Consider the following 21,613-nt stretch of genomic DNA (forward strand, 5'->3'; position numbering starts at 1 on the left):
GCTGGCATCTTCAGAGGTGTAGCACCAAAAGACAGAGATCTCTCAGTGTCACAGTGTGGAAAAGATGTAGGTCATTTGTATCTACTCAGGAGGGGTGGGGTTGAGCTGAGTCATTCTGTAAGAGTTTCCCAGGGTGTGGAATGCTAATGGCGGGAGGCCTTCGACAATACATTTGTAGAGCTAATTCCTGAACTTTTAAATCATGGTGGAAAGAATCTGTGGGCTTTTTTTTCTGAAGGCAGTCTTGAAAAAAAGATAAAGAACACCTCACAAGTAGCTTGAAAAAAATAAGATTATTAAAAACCAGAATAATGGATCTTATTCCTTTCCTTTTTTCACAGACGCAAGCTATGCAAATAGCACCAGAATTCCTCTTCCTGGTGACGTACCAACTCTCCAGTCAAACAGCTCAGCACCACCCAGGCTAACTTGGCAAGCTGCGATTGATGCTGCTAGACAAGCCAAGGCTGCCCAAAGTATGAGCACTGCAGCTCAACCTGTAGGATCTCTGTCCCAAAGAAAACGCCAGCAATATGCCAAGAGCAAAAAACAGGGTAACACATCCAACAGTCGGCCAGCTCGTGCTCTTTTCTGTTTATCCCTCAATAACCCAATCCGAAGAGCCTGCATTAGTATAGTAGAATGGAAGTATCCTTTTGGTGGAATTGGTTCGCTAAATAGTCAAAACTGTATCCAAGAAATAGGCTCCAGCTACATGCAGTGTTGTGTGCTGTGCTTTTCAAAACTCAAATCAGCCTGGATGGACTGTGACTTGGAGTAGAAGCAGGTTGTTTTACTCTTGCTCCTTAATTTTGTATTTTACCTCATTATCACCATTTCCAAGTTGTTTCTTCAGTTGTATGTGCACACATGGGAAAAGTGCAAGGCCCTTATTTCTTTCCCTGTAGGTTAAAAAGGGTGATTTTGAACTTAAAAATGATGAAGCAACAATGGATTAAGCAGGTTTTGTCCATCTGTCCTTTCTTCCAGCCAATTTATAACGTACCCAGGTTGATATGCAGATAATATGCTGGGAGTTCCCTGTACAGAGCTCCCAGTCCTTTTTTTTTTAAAAGCTTTCCAGGCATGTTGCTGCAGATTGGATCACAGAAAGGGGAGGGCGTAGTGCCATTTTCCTGAACTGAATTGGCTCCAAGGAGCCATCATTTGCCCTGTTGGGAAATTATATATGTATTGGTTGTGGGTGAGATGGTTAATATGTAATTTTGCCAGCAAAAGGTTGCATGTAATTCTGCTGATAACTGTGCATACATTAGGTTGCTAATTTCAGTGGAAATGACCCATGTGTTATTTTAGCTGTTAGAGCCATAAATTTTTCATTTATATATCTGTTCTCCTTATTCTTCCTAGCTAAGGTGAATGTGCCCATGTAAAATAGTCATGGTGCCATTATCCTGTTAAAGCACACTCAGTTATATTGCAATGGCCTATATATTTATATTTGTATGATATCACCACTACATGTCTCAATATGACACAGACTGGCTATAATTCTGACAGTGAGAAGCTTGACTAGACAATCTAGGACTTTCTAAACTCATCTTATGATGTGGACATGGCAAAATAAAATGTGTAGTATGTTTCCAGATTCCAGCATTTTTACTGACAGCTTTTTACTCAATTGACAATCATGAGATTTATAAATTCAATTCACTTCACACTGTTTTGGACATTTTTAGGTGAGTAGCTGTGCTGGTCAGTCTTAGAACAGCAGAATTTGCATCCAGTGGCATCTTAAGAGACCAACAAAGTTTTCGGGGTGTAAGCTTTCAAGTGTCAGAGCTTCCTTCTTCAAATGGGTGCTCTGACTCTTAAAAGCTTACGTCCTGAAAATCTTGTTGGTTTCTAAGTTGCCACTGGACTCAAATCCTCCTGATTTGGACATATGGTAATATGATGGAAACTTGGATACTTGTGGGTAGGAAACATGAAATGTTTGTTTCAGCTTAGTTCAATGATCATGCACTTATAGTTCCTCCATATTTCAGGAGTACAGAGTTGAGTAAAGTTACATCACAAGGAGAGTCACGAGAGAAGCTTGGCTTTAGGAACCTGTGGTATGCAAACCTAAGAAGAGTTACATCTTTCTAATCCTATTGACTTCTGTGCTTTTAGAAAGGTGTAACTTCATTCAAGATGGTACTGAAGAACACCTAGTAGCTCCTGTTCATAATCAGTAGCTGATGCCAGTGGTTCAGACTGGAATCCTCTGAAACAACCTTTGATGTCCTTGATTATGGAAACAACTGGAAATCATGCTTTTTAGCATGCCCTCACAAAACGATATGTGGGTGTTTTTTTAAAAAAAGGTCTTCAGCTGCTTGGTTCTTATTTAGAGCATGGTAGACTGGTGTGGGGAAATTTGAGGCTGTTCATAAATTTTTTTGCTCATCAATGGCATATTTAAATAAGGACTATTATGCAAAAAATGGCACTTGTGTAGTACTCTGCTTCATGGCTGCTGCTATGAAATGGCAGCCAAGAGAGAAGTGGGCTCATGCTCTTCTCTGTTATTTCTGTCAAACAGTGACCAAAGAGGAGAGAGGGTCAGGTTTATATTATGCAAATATTGTGATGCTACACCTATGGAACAACCTATAGTAATTTGTATCACTGCAAAGGAGTTGTACTGGAGGTTCAAATTATAACCCTTAATGGAAACCACTGTACATTTATCTTTTAAACTAGATCCCCCCCCCGCACACACCATTATCACAAATTAGTTGTTAAATAAATAGATGCATGTATTACTTTAAACCTGAGATTAGTAGATAAATGGTAGACCATAGTTTGGTGATGGACAACTGAGTACTTTGTGGTGGACCATCTAGTCCTGCTAGTTTTGAATGAGATAATAACATTCCTAGTGACAGGCTGTCTGTTTTTGCTATGTAAATTGTTTGGGACAGCAGAGTAACTGCAGTGCCTCTACATCTTCTCTTAAGGAGAGTTCTTTCTCAGCAGCAGAGTCTTTGCTTTGTTTGACAAGGCCCTAAATTCTGTCCTTGTTAATTAAAAGTCCAACTACAGTCAAAGTAAAGAGGTATGAAAACCAGAGAGTTCTGAGAAAAGCCTTTCTCTCAAACTCTGGAATTTTCCTTATGAGATTTCTAAATGTTCAATATTGACAGTACTAGATTTGACAGACGGTCAGGCAGATTCGCTTCTTATATCTGTATGTAATCAGAGTGCAGCCATTTTGAATTGCGACAGATTCGTCAGGTGCTGAGAGTTAACAGCTCCTAACACTGCCTTTCACAGAACAGAACTACTAGTTTCTCCTTTTCTTTAGTATACAAACATCACTCTGACTTTTTATTCTTTTGTAATTATACGTATGTAACGTCTATTAAAACTAATTATATATATTGATAACTAACTTGTCAGCCTATTGATTAAGTATTAGATTTACTTTAAAGAATTTAATATAAAATACACTTTTTGCAAACTAATGTAATGTACAAATTCTACTAAAAACATAATGAAATGTTATGGAATTATTTTTAATGGAAGTTCAGGACCAGCGGGTAGCTCCTGTCTTATCAAAAGATGGACAAGCACATGTTGGTCTGTCTTTGGAAACAAACATGAAATTATTCTGGATTTTATGTGTACATATTCCAGTACTGGATGTCCCTTAACAAGATATTTCAGACCGTTTGACATATTTATATTATTGGCTATTTTTGCCAATTGTGTGGCCTTAGCTGTTTACATCCCATTTCCTGAAGATGATTCTAATTCAACTAACCATAACTTGGTAAGTATTTTTGGATTCCCATTCTGTATTTGTGTTTTTTATTTTGTGTATGGAGACTTTTAAAAAGAGAAATTGTAAGAACTGGTTATACATATAGTTGTGGAGGAAAATGTGAAATATAACATATTTAATACATTTTACTGTTTTGGTGGCCGACTGCAGTAGGCACACTCTGGTTTCTGATATAAAGGATATGATTTTATGATAATGCCTTTCTGAGGCAATACAAATGCATTTTAGGGAAGATTGTAATTGGATTTATATGTTGCTGCCATTTATGTTACATGTTTGTTGCTGTCTTAGTGCTCTTTAATCTTTTGATTATTCTCTCATAAACTTTGCATTTCTGCATTAATTAGTTTCATTACATTTCTGGTTTTTAACCAAAATCTTGAGCATGTTGAGTGTTTCATGCCAACTGATATGTACTCTGTAAATTATTTCATAATATATATCATCATCTAATTAGAAAATAGAACTGGAGAAGGATTAATAATTCATGACAGTGATGTTTTAAAAAGAATGCATATATTTTAAAGCTAGGTTGTATAATGAGAATGCTGTTGCTTTAAATGAGATTTCTAGGGGGCATTGGCCTCTGTAAAAGTTGTATGTGTGCTTGTGTATATATTTATCTACCTTGAAATCAAGGTTACGAGACTACAAAATTCATGAATAGTTTAGTGACTTGGCTTTGGAGCTGATTTGAACTTGCTTGAAGTGGTGGAATATTCCTTATGAGGTCCTATGTCATCTATGTTTTTACACGGCTGAGTCATTTTTGAAAACCACATTTGTGTTAAAATGGAACCAAACTTCTCATGCAAGCCTTCTATGTAAATAGAAATGTTTGGCTTCTGAGGGGAGGCTGCAAATTACAAAGATTCCCCCCCCCCACTTGAGAAATCTAAGTGGTTCACAGTGCCTTTATGAGAACTACTACCTTGGATTTGGCTGCCAAATATGGGAATCATTGTTTATTGCTTGCACCACTATTTTACTGACTAAAATCACAATATTATTTTGCATATTATTAAATCAGTACATTTTATAGCACTATACAGCTTCCTCAGTATATAGTAAATCCGTGTTCCACATTTAACCAAACAGTAAAAACCCAGAAATTCTGAGTATGCAAATTTTGTATACTTAAATATCCGTTTGAGATTTTATGCACAAGGAATGCCAGATAAAGCCAGCAGGTTGTAAACAGCGTAGGTTTATTTTTCCTTTGGGAAATATTTGTCAATGCAGAGCTCTGCACCAGTGAAGACACATCCTTTAGAAAAGCCAATTTAAATTTGTTGCCAGTTTGCTTAGAGAATGCAATTTTCTATATTTTTGATCAATGTGATGTGTTTCTCATTTATCAAAACTATGATTTTAAACAGCTACAGATGATAAAAACTCTGAGAAAAGGCAAAACAATTTGGGTCACTGTAAGGAACAATTTATGTAGCTGTGCGTCTGAGCCAATCAACAGTCTGTTTTTGCTCTCGGAAATTTAGGGCACAAATCTCTGCATTGTTATCTATCTGCCAAGAGCTCTATGCTGCTAATAACTAATATAATAAAACATAGCTTGAATTGGGTGAGGCATCTGTCTGCACCAGAAGCTGGTAGTTTTATATTTTTAGCCTTTGTTAGTTTTTTTTTTTAAATAAAGGGTTAAGTTAAATCTTTTAACCCTATTTCTAGGATGAGTTAAATATTTCATTTTTGAATAACTCACTCTCAGTTTTAAACACTAATATGAGGTTTATTTAAACAAGAATAAGCTCTGTGTTTGTCAGAGATTCTTTGGTATTGGTAGTTGCTGGGGGTTTTTTGGACTTTGTGTGTATATTATACAAAAAACATATTTCATCACAAATCATGGCTACATGCTTCTTTGAAGTTTGTGTGTAGGCTGCAATCCTAAAAACACATTCCTAGGCATTAGCCAAATTGACTAAAATGGGACTTCCTTCTGAGTAAACCTTTTAAAGTTCTTCTCTTATGCATATATAATAACTGTTTAGGCATCAGACAATTTGAGTAAAACATTTTTGAAGGTATGTGTTATTTATACGAACTTTAAAAAAACATAGCATATAATTGTGCAATGTATAACTGATTTCATCTGTATCATGCTTTGTTTTTAGTGAATTTTACCAGCTGTAAATACAGGTGGGCATTCTGCTGCTGATGGATGGCATATTGCTGTATGTATACGCTGTGCCTAATAATAAGCAGTAATAAGCAGGCAACCCTGAATTTCACTCAAAAGTAACTTTGCAACTGGTTTAACTTGGTTCCTGCAATTTGTCACTGCTAAGAAGTAGGGAGCAAAATTCTACATATGCTGAAGCTTTTAGATCATCTTTAAAGGTACTAATTGTTAACATGCTTGTGGTTAGGGTTGTCGGTTTTTAACCCAGAGACTATCTTCAGGCCAGACTGTTCTCCCACATGTCTTGGAAATTAATCATTTCTTCTTTTGCAGCAAGCCATAGCATGTTGTTACATCCAAATCACAAATTATATTTTGTTTGCTGTCCTCAAAACCAGCATTTCAAGCCAAAGTTTAATATTGGGTTGGGATTCTGGGTTGGAGCCCAGAAAAGAATTTATGGTTAGATGTGTGCAGCAAAAAGCTGGGGGAGGGGGGATTATTTGGACTTGGGTATCAGGAATACCATAAATATTTGGTATTACTGCTATTTGGCTCCACAAATACCAATTTAGTATTCAGATTCATTTTTTTATTCAGGAAACTGAATATATTTGGTCCATTATTCCCTGTGGGGGAACCTATCTGAAGGGCCATTTTTCAAGCAAACGTCACTAGAATTGCAGGGAACCTAGTCCTCCCTGTCCACTAAAGATCCCTCAAGTTTCAAGAAGATGATCCAGGAGTCCATTCTATGGGCCCCAGCCACTCTCCAGTGTTTCCTATGGGGGGAAAATTCCAAGACTTTCTAGGGGAAAGAAACCTTAATCAAACACACAGGGGTGGTCCCTGGCCAAAAACTAGTCCCAATGCAAGCTGAACCAACAAAGCCCAACAGAACGAATGCCAAACTAGAGAATCTCAGCAGAACCAAAGTGAAACACGGGACACTGCTGCAAGCCATACAGAACCAGTCTCACTCATAGAAACCAGGCAGGACACAGGGCCAGTATGGGAACACCATGGAACAGAACCAAGCACACCAACCGCACAGCAGCAGAACCAGGAATCCTGCGCAAGGCAGTGGCAAGCAAACACAGTTGTAACTTAGTATGAATGGCTTCCTCTCTCATGAAAGGCCTCAGAAAGTGAGAGGGAGGGGTACTTTTGAGTAATCAATGTTCTCCTCTCTCTGCAGTCTGCAGTCTACACTGTTACTCACTGGCTCAGAGGAGCTCTGAGACAGATCTGCAGAAGCTGCCTACCCTTTATCACTGGTCCTCCTGTTCCCTTCCACCCCTGTACACACCCTAACAGGACACATGAGCAACACAACAACATTCACTAGTTTCACTTTGGGTATTTCTGTGGGTTTTCTTCTGCTTGTTTTAGGTTAACACAGGCACATATATGTTGTGAGATCCTCTACTTTAACATTTCTTTGAATCTTCCAGTGGCAAGAGAACATTTTTGGTGCTGCTCTTCTTAATTTTCTGCACAGAATTGTGCCAAGGTCCAAGAAGTGTGCTGGTTAGGCTGGTGGGTTTTTTTTGAGGGAGGGGGAGAAGATTCCAGCGTGGAGTGTGCATTTTATGGTGTGTCAACTGGACCAAGTGTCTTCATGCTGGTTTTCTACCTAGCAACAACTACTACTCAGGAAGATCAACCCAACAAGAGAGCACCCCAGAAGTCCACTAGCCAACAATTGCAGTGTAGAACAGCACACTTCTAACAGTTAAAAGGCAATTCCCCACCCTCCTAGAAGAGGAAAACTCTAAAAAATGAACAGTAACTAGGAACTCTTCAATCCAGGAAAAAAGCACACGCCCCACCCCCCGGCTACAAGAATAGTAGTAACTAAGCAAACTACAAGAAACTTTTCAAACCATCATTCCCCCACCCAAGAATCACAGAATCACAGAGTTGGGAGGGGCCATACAGACCTTCTAGTCCAACCCCCTGCCCAATGCAGGATGAGCCTAAAGCATCCCTGACAAATATTCATCCAGTCTCTTCTTGAAAACTGTCAATGAAGGAGCGCTCACTACCTCCCTAGGCAGCTGATTTCACTTTTGAACTACTCTGATGGTGAAAAAGTTTTTCCTAATATCCAGCAGGTACCTTTCTGCATGTGATTTAAGCCCGTTGCTTCGAGTCCTATCCTCTGCTGCCAACTGAAACAGCTCCTTGTCCTCCTCCAAATGACAGCCTTTCAAATATTTAAAGAGAGCAATCATGTCCTCCCCTCAATCTCCTCTTCTCCAAACTAAACATTCCCAAGGCCCTCACTCAGCCTTTCCTTGAAGGGATGACCCCTGATCATCCTCCTCGCTCTCTTCTGCACCCTCTCAATTTTGTCCACATCCTTTTTGAAGTGAGGCCTCCAGAACTGCACACAGTACTCCAGGTGTGGCCTGACCAGGGCAGTATAGAGAGGGACTATGACCTCCTGTGATTTCGATGCAATGGCCCTTTTGATACAACCCAAGACCGAGTTTGCCTTTTTTGTCGCCGCATCACACTGACTGCTCATATTTAGTTTACAGTCCACTCTCACCCCAAGATCTCTTTCACATACACTACTACCCAGAAGTGTATCCCCCATCCAGATATAATTCTGTGCACTTATGTATGTTAAATTGCATCCTGTTCACAACTTCCCACTTCTCCAGTGTATTCAGGTCTTGTTGAATTTTAACTCTATCTTCTTGGGTGTTTGCCACTCCTCCCAATTTGGTATCATCAGCAAATTTAATGAGTTGCCCGTTTCCCCCCTTCATCATTGATAAAAATATTGATTGCTTTATTGTTTCAGCAAAGTACCGGGCCCAAAATGCGAGCCCTGCGGCGCCCCACTGGACACCTCCAATCTAATGAAACGCCATTAACCACCACTCTTTGGGTGCGGTCCTCTAACCAGTTCGCTATCCACTGAACTGTCCTACAGTCCACAGTCTTCCAGTTTACCCATTAGAATGTCATGGGGGACCTTATCAAAAGCTTTACTGAAATCCAGGTAAATCACGTCAACAGAGTTCCCACGATCCAGTCAGCTCGTCACTCGATCAAAGAAGGAAACCAGGTTGGTCTGACAAGATCTATTGGGGACAAAACCATGTTGACTTCCACGGATCACTAAGCTGTCCTTCAGATGCTTACAGATCGATCCCTTTAAAATCTGCTCTAATATCTTCCTAGCAACAGAAGTCGGACTGACCAGCCTGTAGTTTCCCAGGTCATCCTTCTCCCCTTTCATAAAGATTGGGATAACATCCGCTCTTCTTCAATCTTGTGGCACATCCCCAGTCCTCCAGGAGGCCTTGAAGATGATGGACAGAGGCTCTGCAAGTTCTCTAGAAAGTTCTTTGAGCACTCTTGGGTGCACACCATCCAGCCCAGGGGATTTGTATTCATCCAGTGCAGCCAGGTGCCTCTCCACAACCTCTCTGTCAATGTCAACTAGGCCCCCAGGTGTCCTGTTATGTCTTCTAGCATCTCTAGATGGGCTTGAGTTCTTCCGGGAGAAAACAAAGGCAAAAAAGTCATTAAGCCTGTCTGCTTTTTCTCTGTCCTCCGTTAGAGTTTCTCCTTCTACTCCCAACAGCAGTCCAATTTACCTTGCATTTGCTTTTCACATATCTGTAGAAGTTTTCTTATTGAGGCGAGCCTCCTTGGCCAGACCCAACTCATACTGAGCTTTGGCTTCTCTGATGGCTGATCTGCAGTACCTAGTAACCCTCATATATTTCTCTTTAGAGGTCTGTCCTTCTCTTCATTTCCTGAACATTTCCTTTTTCTCCCTTAGCTTATTCTGAAGCTCTTTGTTCATCCACATTGGTTTCTTGGAGCCCTTACCATGTTTCCGTCTTGCTGGAATAGTGAGGGCTTGAGCTTGCCAAAGCTCATGTTTAAGAAGAGCCCGCCCTTCACTTGCTCCTTTCCCTTCCAGTACACTCCCCCACGGAATGACTCTCATCAAGCCTCTGAGTTCATTGAAGTTGGCCCTATGAAAATCTAACCTACAAGTCTTGCTACGAATTTCCTTGGCCCCCCACAGCAACTGGAATTCAAGGAGGACATGGTCACTTCCCCCTAAGTTCCCCACAACCTTCACCCCATCTATCAATTCTTCCCTGTTAGTTAATATTAAGTCTAGTAAGGCCAAGCCCCTTGTAGCTTCCGAGCTTGTCTCCCAGCACACATTGAAGGAGTTGAAGTTTCCCATAATTATAAGGTTCTGCAGTCTGGATACTCTACCAATCCCTCAAAAATGAATAGAAACAAAAAAGTAATCCCCCCAAAAGACTAGCAATCAACTCTCAACAGCAAATTACCAGGCAAAAGAAATTCCCATATCAGCAAAAGCAATTATTAAATTTAAACTTCAGTTAAGAAAAATATTGCCCTTTACCCTACCCCAACCCAACACAAGGCCAACCTCCTCCTTCCCCCAAAACTGGAAAAAATGAGTCTCTAAGACTCTCAAAGCTGGTGAAGATCCTCAGGTGGTCCTCCAGGCAGGCAGGAGCACTTCCTTCATTCTCTCAGGACATACTGCAGGCAGGCAGCAACAGCACTCTAAAAGGTCCAGACAGGCAGTAGTCAGTCCAAATGGCAGAGAGCACCAGAGGCATAGCACACACTCACAGCATATTTTCTCCAGTCACCAAAAAACTCATTCAAAATGGAGTCTTCTCTGAGCCAGGCCTGCTTTTTATGTCCTTCTAGATTTGAAAAAGGCTCTTTCCCATCAAAGAATCCCTGATTGGCCAGAGTAGTAGAGCTCTTTCACCCATTAGTCAGTCAGTCACTCCTCCTTCCTTCTGTTTCAGCCCCCCCTCCCCTGGGAGAAAAAGCCCTGGAAAGAAGAAAAGAGGTTGGAGAAGCCAGCCAGCCTGCTTTAAACTGGTTGGTCCTGCGATTGCTGGATGAACCCAAATATATTAGGATTTATCCAGCATTACTATTCAGTTTACCCAAATATATTCAGGATTGTCCAGATATATTTGGTATAGCTAGATAATGCTGATAAAGTATTATCTGGCTATATATTTAGTGTATATATACAGAATCATACATCCCTATTCATGGTTTATGATTTGGACAGAACGACAAACTATAGTTTGCTGGAGTAGGAAAAAAATTATATCTGAACCATACATGAGAAAGGAAGGAAAATGAACACAGCACATGTATTTCCAAGGACTGTTACTCTAACAAAAGAATTTTCAATGTATGAATTTGCCTGGTAGCCATTGAGATTGTAGCCTTGGTGGCTGACAACCAATTTTCCCATCTGTCTTTTTTTACGAAGTTCTCTTTCACTTGCTGTTGCAAGCAGAAAGATAGCTCTGCCCCGGCAGTGTAGTACAGTGAGTAAAGAAGAAACATTTGATAGCTTAATGATTTGTTAACAAAACACAGATTAAAGAGACTGTATAAGAGGTGTAGCTGTTTAAAACATAACAGTGCCTTAGAACTTTTTATGTAGATTAGGAAATGAAGACCTCATCTTGTTTAAAAGGTAAAAAACATTGCCAGGATTTTTACGTCCCTAACACTCCCCTCTATGACAAACGGCTAACAAACAGCTAATTAGCAGGCTTGTATTTTATTTTTTTTTCCTAAAAAGATTCTGTGCATGCAGCCCAAAATGTTCCGTGTTCATGCCATTGGACCAAAGCAAGTAGGTTTAAAATGACAAAAATACTTTTTGAATAATTTGCAATAAACTGTTCAGTTAATCACTCTGAGAGGCATAGGTTGGGTGTGCTTTCCAGTTGCTTCCGATTTACGGAAACCCTATGAATGAAAGACCTTCAAAACATCCTACCATCTTTGTGATATTGCTGTGGGATGGGAGAAGACTGACAATTCTTACAGGTGTTGTTTCCTGCCATGCTTTGTTTCTTCCTCATTTCTTATCTTAAATGATGGAATGATTATGGAGGGTATCTCTAGGAAAGCTCTTTCCTTCACTGCGTATTTACTTGAAAATGTAACTTTTGATATTGGAGCATAATAGGATACTGAGCATATCTATAAAAATTAATATTTACTTTATATTGGTAACCTTATTATGGTTCCTCCAAATCATTCTGAAAGTTTTGGTTTGGTGAGGGTGCTGATATAGTTTGTTTTGTATTGCCCCCTCACAGAACTACAGTTACCAGATTTTTTTGTGGAGAAAAATGACTGTTAAATCATTTTTTATTTGTGAAGTAAATATGTTTTTAGAACATGTGCCTGCACATTCTTAGTCACCCACACACATAACTCAGTTAAGCAATGTGTGTACATTACTTTGCTTAAAATTCGCAGAAGTTAAGCTATTCAGACGAAAGTTACAGTCCTGTGCTATACAAATGAAATTTTAAATCCATTTTCTTTTAAAAGACAATCTGAATTGGCTGTTGAAATACAGTAGAACAAGATTTTTCTATACTCCAGCGTAGCCTAATATATCTTTAAATTGTCTAATGTGGCATCTCTCTGAGGTAATCAGTAATATTAATTAGATCATATCTTGAAGATCTGTACTGTTTATATTTGGCCTTGGTCATAGAAATGCTTTCTACAAATTTTTAAAAAACATTTATGACTATTTTGATTTTAATAAGATTCTCCTGACACAAAAATGCATATTGAACCCTACACAGAAGATACTTCTTTTTGTATACAGGACATTGTTTTCTGGAACAAAATGTCAATGAGAGTGCAACACAGATTTTCTTCTTTTTCTCCATGGATTTCATGTCACAATCTGATCTTATCTAAGCAGTGTTCTTTATCTGTGGCTTATATCTACTAAGCGTTTGTGGCTTTTCTGCTTTCATGTCTTTGTAGTTCCTTACAGGTTTGCTTGACATTTGTTGTTTTAGTAACTTGCCCTATTTAACCTTACCTGTCCTTGTGGTTCTCACCTTTGATTTTTCACTATTCTTATCTTTCATTCTTCCTACTGTGCTCTGCTGTTGTACTGCTACAGTGTTATGGTAGTAGGTGGGGTTTATTTTTGCCTATTCAGAATATAATATATAAACCAAGAACCGGCTGGGTGTAATGAAAAAATACTTCAAATCAGCGCACCTGTCTATAAGTAAGGTTAATGAAATAATACATTGGAAATGCTTAACTGAATAATATTTCACTTGGAGGTGGTGGTATTCAGCAAAACCTGAGAATCAGTGTGCTAGTGTGGTATAGATGTTAGGGTAAGTATAGCAACTTTTTTGGCCTCGATACCAAAAACATCTACCTGTGAAGATGCTGGTGTGTCAGCAAGCAAAATATGGGGTCCAGTGATTAGGTTTGGACTTGGCCAGACGCATTGGGAACAAGCTGAGCCTCAGTAGCACTGCTAGCACCAGGGCATTCTTGCATGCTGAGCAAAGTGGTCTGGCATGGCACTGCTCAGCACACATGCCAAAGGTTCACTACCTCTGTTCTAGAACAGTAAACAGTGGGTAATTTTGGGCAAGTCACAGCCTCATATATAATGCCAGGTTTTAGTTTGGGTTGTGTGAATGAGTTAGTCTAACCTGCTCTCCTCATATGCTCAGACTTTGTCTCTATTCTTGTTTTGTAGCAAACTGTGGAAAGTTTGTACCAACAACCATACTCTGCATTTGGCATTACGTTATGTTTCAGCATAACCTATCTCACAGGTTTTTTGAGAAAATAAATTGCTGCTCTAATTAGAAGAATCACAAGATTAGGAGGAGAGGATATATGCTTTTTAAAAATACTGTTGTATTGTAAGGGCTCTGTGAAATATAACAATATTCACATTTTTATTTTTTTAAAGTAGTAGAACTTTAGTGATGGCTTTGTAGGGATAGGGTTTACCCAAAGCAGGAAAAAAAATTGGGATAACCTGTATCCGAATGCAGCAAGCCACTTTGGGATTCGGGTGTTTAAACACTTCAGTATGCTCTGTAAAAATTCGGGAATCTTTATGGAGCGCTCCGAAACTCAATTCAGCAAGCATTGCTTTCAAATGCCCACCACTTTTCAGCTGATGGAAGGGGGATTCACTTCCCCTGAGCTGAAAAAAGCTGCTTGCATTTGAAAGCAGCAACACTTTTCTTGTGTGGCAAGAAAAGTGTTGCTGCTTTCAAATGTCCCCACTTTCAAAAGTTGCGGGCGTTTGAAAGCAGCTTTTTTCAGCTAGAGAGGGGGATCCTCCTACCGTCAGCTGAAAAGTGGCGGGCATTTGAAAGCAATCCTTTTCCCTCCTCCCCCTCCTATTGGGTGAAAAAAGCGGCGGGGCAGGAAGCGTGAAACTTTTCTTGCTGTTTGCAAATGCAAACAGCTAGAAAAGTGCTGTGGCTGCTACTGCTTTGCCCGAAGCTTCCTGAAGTGATACGAATTGCTTCACAAGGCTTTGTTTCGGGATTACTGAATACACTCAGCAGTGCTGGGGCCAATTTGGGAATCCCAAATCTTTCCAAATAGGGCCTGATTTGGGTTAAAAAACCCAGTCAGAAACCCAAAGTTTACAGCCCTAGTCTGTACTATTCCACAGTCTCTTTACAGTATTTGAGCCCGTTCATGTCTTCTTTTTGGAATCAAAAACCTCATAAACGTTAATGGCTGCTGATATGGGGATGACTAACAGTGCATTCTTAGGCAGAGTCTAAGCCTACTGTCTTCAGTAACACTTAGGATAGATGGTGAGCCACCTGTTCTTCCATTTATATGATTAGATTCAGTGTCAAGGTGGTATTTCATGAATAGTAATTTTGCTCAAAAATATCTGATGTGGATAATTGTTGTTGTGATAGTCTTGCAAAATGAAAGCTAATACACAAGATGCGAAAGTGAAGCCTAAGGTTTTTTCCAAGAATTTTCTGAAATACATACAGCCATCAACTTGACATAATAATTATGTTTCATGTTTATATAGCACATTCTTAAATGCTTGGAATTCTTGTTACCTCACTAATCCTCACTAGGGTTGCTAAGCGTGGCAACAGGTGGGAGTACAGAGGGGAAAGGATATGGGGGGGTGCCAGTGGCGATGGATTGAAATAACTTCCAAGGGAAACCTGAAAATGACATCATGTGTGTCCAGAGTTGGGCTGCCTGGACCCTCCAATGACCCGCCTGGATGGCCTTGTGGCCCATGCCACAGCCCCAACACACCAGGAGACACTGGGAGCACCATGGCATGGGAAGAAGGTGGTGGAGGCAAGTCGAGATGTGGCTGACGCGGAGGCAGACAGAAGGGTGGAACTCAGCAGGACAAGGGACATCCAGCGGCCCCCAGAGCTGATGCAGCGGCAGGCAGAGAGGACCCAGGGAGAGGTGGGGGGGCAAGAGCCCAGCGGAAGTGGAGGCACTCCAACCCTGGTGGGGTAGGGGAGGTTGACGTGGAACCTCAACGCCCGAGGATCCCTGACAGATGCCAGCTGATGGGCAGACCTACCCCTGGGCCCCATGGAGCAAACGAGGGGCGGGCTGAGTGGGAACTGCAGGGATTGGCCATGGGCCATGGTTGCCAGCCACCCCAACCAAAGAGGCATGCCACTCAGCAAGGTGGGGTGGCCCTTAAAACTAGGAGTAAGGTGAAGAGTCCGTTGGCCACCTGCAGAGGGTAGGGCAAGGTCCTTTGGCTACCCCTGGCACAGGTGATAGGGCTTACCTTGGGGGCGGGAGCCTGGGGAGTGGGGTGGGATATTCTTTAGGGGGAGGGTATAAAATGGGCTCAGTATCTCTGGGCTGGGGAGGAGAGTGGGAAGGCTGTCCCTGATGTAAGGGCAGTCTCCCAGGTGTGGAAAGATCTTAGGAGTGTGGCCCTGCTTGCTCACTCACCGCATCTGAGGCCACGTAAGAGAGGAGCCTTGGGAAAAAGGGGGACGTAGCAAGGGCCAACCAGGTGGCCTATACAGGACTCTCTCTTGTTGCTGGTGAAGTGGCTCCCTCCCATCACCTTGTGCAATGGCTGACCCACAGGCAGACAACGTGGTTGCCCACGAGTTTCATAACATGGTGGAAAATGCAGGCACATTGCCTGCTGTAAGACCTCTCCCGTATCTGCCCCACCGCCCAGGTGGACCAATGGCAGGCCCCTCCTCTGGCCACCCACTTTCCAGGGACAAGCACCTGAGCCCTGTCTGCAGCCTAGCCACTACTTAGAATGGATCCAGGGTCACTGGGTAAGTCCCACCTTCAACCTGGCCCAATTCGGGCAATCGCTAGCCAACCAGCAAGGCTGCCTGTTACAGAACATAATAACCCTACTGGCCAAGCAACAAGGGTGGATCCTACGTGATATCTCTACCAAGCAGCATGAGGCCCAGACCATGTTGCTGTGGGACCTATGCCGGGACTTCGGAGAGGCCTGTGGGGCCCCCTTTGCTTGACCAAGCTGGGGCATGAAGACAAAATAGATGCCTTCTTGGAAGCCTTTGAGAGGACCACAGAAGTGGCCCAGTGGCCGCCCACTGACCAGCGAAGTCCAAGCTGCACTCAGAGCTCTCCCCAAAGAAGAGGGGGTGGACTACAAGAAATTAAAAGAGGCCATACTGGACCACTACGATGTGACCCAGACATCTACCCACAGAAGTTCAGGGGAATCTCCTACTGCAGGTACGACTGCCCCGAGCACTCATGACGACCCTGTGTGATGCTGCCTACGATGGTTATGGCCTGTGACTGAAGGGGAGATGAACATCATGGACTAAGTAGTCCTTGAACAGCTGCTCATTGTCCCACCCTCCCCAGGCCCGATACTGGGTGGCCTGCAGGAAACCCACCAGGCTCAAAGAAGTGGTTGCCATGCTGGAAAATTTCACAGTGGCTGAACCACGAGAGCAGGGCTGGGACAGCCCCCAGATTTGCAGACACCGGTAGCAGTGGCCATACCCGGCAGATCCCCAGTGGCCATGCCCAGCAGATCCCCAGGGGTACTGATGCAGCCTGTCAGTCCTGGGTGGCCAACTCTGCCTTCAGAGCTACCCAAGAGATGGATGTCTCCTTGGAACATCTATGGGACAGGGTGGCACTAAGTGAGGGAGAGGTGAGGGACAGAGAGCGAGCTGGCCAGTACCCCCAGGTAATAAGGGAAGTGGGAATTTGGTACCATCTGGTTGAGACCCAGGGGCAGAGACGCAGCAGCTCCTGGTGTCTCAGCAGTTCAGCCGCACCATCTTGTCCTTTGCCCAAGACTATGCCTGGGTGGGTCACCAAGGGACCAATAGCACCCTCGCCCGCGTGTTGGCTTGGTTATTTTGGCCCTCCATCGCTCATGACATCAAATCTTTTTGCCGCTCTTGCTCCATCTGCCAATGGGTTGCCAGCCAGCTCCCACCACGGGCCCTCTTCTCTCCACTTCCAGCTGTCCGAACACCATTCAAATGAGTGGCTATGGACTTTATTGGGCTGCTGCCTAGGACAGCCTGAGGATGCCGCTCTGTGTTGGTCCTGATGGACTATGCTTCTTGCTACCCCGAAGCCATCCCACTGTGCACCATGCAGGCCTCAAAGGTGACCTGGACCCCCCTGCAGTTTTTTCCCCAAGTGGGGTTACCTTGTGAGCTCCTGATGGTTTGTGGGACCCTGTTTACAGCAGCTGTGACTTGGCAGCTGTGCAAAACCCGAGGCATTAGTCAAGTTTTTGCTACCATCTACCATCCCCAAATGAATAGCTTGGTTGAGCGGTTCAACCAGACCTTCAGGGGATGCTGTGGAAGCCAGCCCAGGACAAACCCACACAGTGGGACCTTTTCATCGACCTCCTCTTGTTTGCCATCTGGGAGACCCCATAAGCCCCCATGGGGTACAGGGCATTTGAACTGATGCACAGCTGGTGGCCCCGAGGGATCTTGGAAGTGGTGGAGAGGCAGTGGACCACACCAAGAGAAGCGTCAGGCCTCCTGGCCTGGGCATACATCCAGAAATTATGCAAATGCCTACAGCCCAGGCAGCAGCCAGACACAGCCTAATCGCAGCACAAGAGGGCCAGAAAGCTCGGTATGACCGGGAGACCCAACTTAGGACCTTCCAGGAAGGCGACAAAGCCTTGGTCAGTTGACAGGTCTTTGGACCTAAGCAAGAAGGAGACCTATGGCAAGGTCCATTTCTGGTCCTCTGAGTGCTGGGGCCTACCTAATCTAGTGTGGCCCATCCCGGAAGCATGCCAAAAGGCTCCACGTGAATGACCTCAAGAAATGGCAAGAACAAGACCCCCCAAGATTGTCACCTAGCTGAGGATCCACTAGAGCTGTCGGATGGGCATCTCCCATGGACTTATCAAGGGACAGAGCAAGAAAGCCTCAAAACTGATGAAGCCTTAGGGCCACACCAATGGGAGCAGGTGACCAAACACTTGTAAGAATTTCCAGAGAGCTTTTCTGGAGCGCCAGGGCACACCCCACTGGTGGAACACACCATTCCCACCCTGTTGCCAGTGAAGCAGCTCCCCCCCCCCTCCCTTGCCTTGCACAATGGCTGACCTGCAGGCAGATGATACGGTTGATGATCAACTTTACAACATGTCTCTAGAAATTATGAGAAACTGTATGGTAAAACCTTAGAATTTTTGGTAATTCCTAGAATGAACTGACATTTCTTTTGAGTTTTCCCTGGAAGTGGTGTCACACTGTCACTGACAGATTTTTTTTAAACATTTCCCCCCCACTGGCTGGAGCAGTGGCAAATTGGCAGGCCTAATCCTCGTGATAGTGGGAGAGGGAGGACTGATGAATTGGGGTTTGTTCAAGGGATAGCACTTAATGCATGCGTGAGTTGAGAGTCATTTGCTAGATTATGCTCATAACTTCTATGAAAATCTAAAATTGGCAAAATTAAATGTAGCCTCATTATCTTACCACATTTTGACAAACAGATCTCTAGAGTCAATCCAGCTTTATTCATCATTTTATTTTAAAATTTCTACCTCTCCTGTGTTAGACATTCTAAAACAATCAGTTGCTTCCTGTTTTTGAACGATGTTGTGGTATTTGAGCTTCCATGTACATCCCAATCAGATGGAGAAGATACCTGTTTTTTTTTAATTTGAATATTGTGGTCTTCAACTTACATACACATATAAGAAAAAAACTACAGCCAGCCATCTAAGCAGCAGGAACAATGTCTCTGTACAACAATGTCAGTTATTTAACACGTAGCTAAATGCTGCATACTACAAACTCTTATGTAATTCTGTGTAACTTTTTGTTACATATTGAGAAGGTGTGAAAAGTCTTGAAATAAAGACCCCTCCCCCTTGTTTCTATAAGAAAGTATCAGTGTCATACTCCCAATTTACAACTTAGCATTGGAGTGGTAAAACTGTGTCTGAGCTGTACCCCTTTGGACTTCAGGAGGGAAGTCCTCCTCCCCCCTATTTAGAAAAAATCCCTTCATATGGAAAACTGGCATGTCAGGGAACTGCTTTCTAGTTTTGCTTGCTGACAGATACGCTATTTTTCCATGTGAAGGAATTGGTTTTTTTTAATGGGGGAGCATTGAGTCATGTGAATATAGACTGAAGTGGTACAGTCAAGACATATTTTACCACTTCTTTGAGAACTAGGCTGTAGCTTTCAACTTTGCTGCTGCTCATGTGGCAAGTATTATTATTCCTGTGGCTTTCTCACACAGAGCTTGTGTCAGATGTTTTATAAGTGTGTCTTGATTTAATAATATAATAATTTAAAGCAATGTTGACACAGCTTTCTAATCCTTGGAACTGTATTTGTTGGTTTTTTTAGAATTTATAAATCCCCCTTCCACTTATCCAAAGCTTCAAGATTATTTAGAGAGCTTAAAAACACATAAAATAAAAACAAAATTAACAACTGCCCTCTAAACAGAATATTCATGGACAAAAATGGTCTGCAAGGAATATTCATGAAAATACTAACCTTTCTGCTAGATTGTGAAACCGCGCATGGATAAAAGGGCTAAAATTATAACATATATAAATGGTCATCTCACCATTGGATGTTTAAAAGCCAGCCTAGGTTTGATGTAAAGGGTGAGGGAGGTGGAATCCATGGGTATTTGTACACATATCCACATCTAAAGTGAGATTCTGCTTTTTTAAAACAAACATGGTGTGCACGGATGAGGAGTTAAACATTGCCCCTTCTCCCACTTTAGCTTAGTTTTTTTTTTTTAAAGTTGCTTTCTGAGCTTTTGTTCCAGCCACATTTGCCTTGGTATCACAACAGGACTTGAGGAATAGTGCTGGAAGTATCAGAGACCAAATTGGGAAGTAAGCAGAGTTTACTACCCTTTACCCATGCACTCCATTTTTTGTTGGTAAAATAAAAAGATAGCCCCTGCTTTAGATGTGAATAGGCAAATTCTCACTCATGTCTTGTGAGGTCTGAAGACTTCAGGGTGGCTTCATAGATACATGAAGAATTAAGATCTAAATGATTTAAATGTATACTATTTTCTGCATACCCTTAGGAAAGTTCATTTGATGTCTCATCCATAATACTGGGTGGGAGCTATATTAGCAGTGTAGTTCAATCATACCCTTCTAAATAAATTGAAATGGTTTTAGAAGAGTGCAATTCTGTTTAGCACTGTACCATAAATTTACAAGTACCGATTTGTACAAACTACCTAAGTTTCCTTAAAGATGTTCCAGTGGAGGGTAAGGCTGATACTCAAAAAACAGGCTTATGTTCCTGAAAGCCAGTGTTTATATAAATCTTTCTTTATTTCTTTTTATGAGTATATGAGAAAACGATGAGGGATAGGAAAGAAGATAGGGAAAATGCTGTCTTAAAGCAATTCTTGGGTATCTGACTTTAATTGAGAAAGTAGCTGGAGGATATTTTAGTCCTCTTACATGTAATCCTTTATTGCTGATTCAAAGTATGTCATCTGTGTCTAAGAATTTAGTGTGCTTCAAGCAGCACAGAACAATGATATTGGAGGCCATTCCCTTCTTGTTTCCAGTTAGAGTAGATAATTTTGAGGCTGCATCTCTATAAAATAAGTTCCATATCTCCCCAGGTTTTTACCTTAAATTTCTGGGTTTTCTGATTACATTTCTGACATTTTGGGGGTTATAAAATATAATGGAAATTTAACAAATGACTATATTTTACTTTTCAATTTGAGTTCCTAAAAATACTTCTGTCAAAAGACTATACTTTTAAACAAAGTATTTCCATTTATGAAGGCCTCTAGTCCTGATGCAAATATCCTAACTGTGCTTGGATGAAAATTCATTCACAATCCGTAAAAGACAAGAGAAAACCATGAATAACAAGACCCATCAATTACAGTGACTACCCAATTATATATTTAACTAGATTTTTAAATCTTTTTAGTTCTCTGCGTTACTGGACCTCCTACAAGATAACTGTATTTTTTTCCCTTTGCACAAAAGGGATAGGGAGTTGTATATATTCAAACATGGAATACAGTGCTCAGGTAGTTCGAACACATTAAGTAAATATTTTAGCTGTTACTTCTCTAGAGGGTTCTATGAGAAAATAGCTATCCTTATTGACATTTAAAGTTTTATGATTAAGTTTCAAAAGGAACACCTAGAATTAGAGGGGTGAGGGGAGAGATTAAGCTTTTTGTAAATCACCAAAGGAACAGATTTGCAAAAATACTGGCGCGCATTTAACTGAAATGCATGTAGCATAAGGTTATAGAATCACTTTACACAAACACATACAAACAATATAACTTAAGTAGTGTAG

General features: G+C 41.7%; 1 protein-coding gene across 3 annotated transcripts in view; it reads left to right on the plus strand.

Moving 5' to 3' along the window:
• The first annotated feature begins 463 nt into the window (after positions 1-463).
• The window catches only part of CACNA1D (calcium voltage-gated channel subunit alpha1 D), a 365,621-nt gene continuing 344,471 nt past the window's right edge, over positions 464-21,613 (plus strand). For all 3 annotated transcript variants that reach the window (XM_054975338.1, XM_054975339.1, XM_054975340.1), the window contains exons 1-2: positions 464-648; positions 3,676-3,781. In XM_054975338.1, the coding sequence (XP_054831313.1) occupies positions 479-648; positions 3,676-3,781 (276 nt within the window). In that variant the 5' untranslated portion in view covers positions 464-478. The remainder of the gene's footprint in view (positions 649-3,675; positions 3,782-21,613) is intronic.

The sequence above is a fragment of the Eublepharis macularius genome, chromosome 4 (genome assembly GCF_028583425.1).
Source record: "Eublepharis macularius isolate TG4126 chromosome 4, MPM_Emac_v1.0, whole genome shotgun sequence".
Lineage (NCBI taxonomy): Eukaryota > Metazoa > Chordata > Lepidosauria > Squamata > Eublepharidae > Eublepharis > Eublepharis macularius.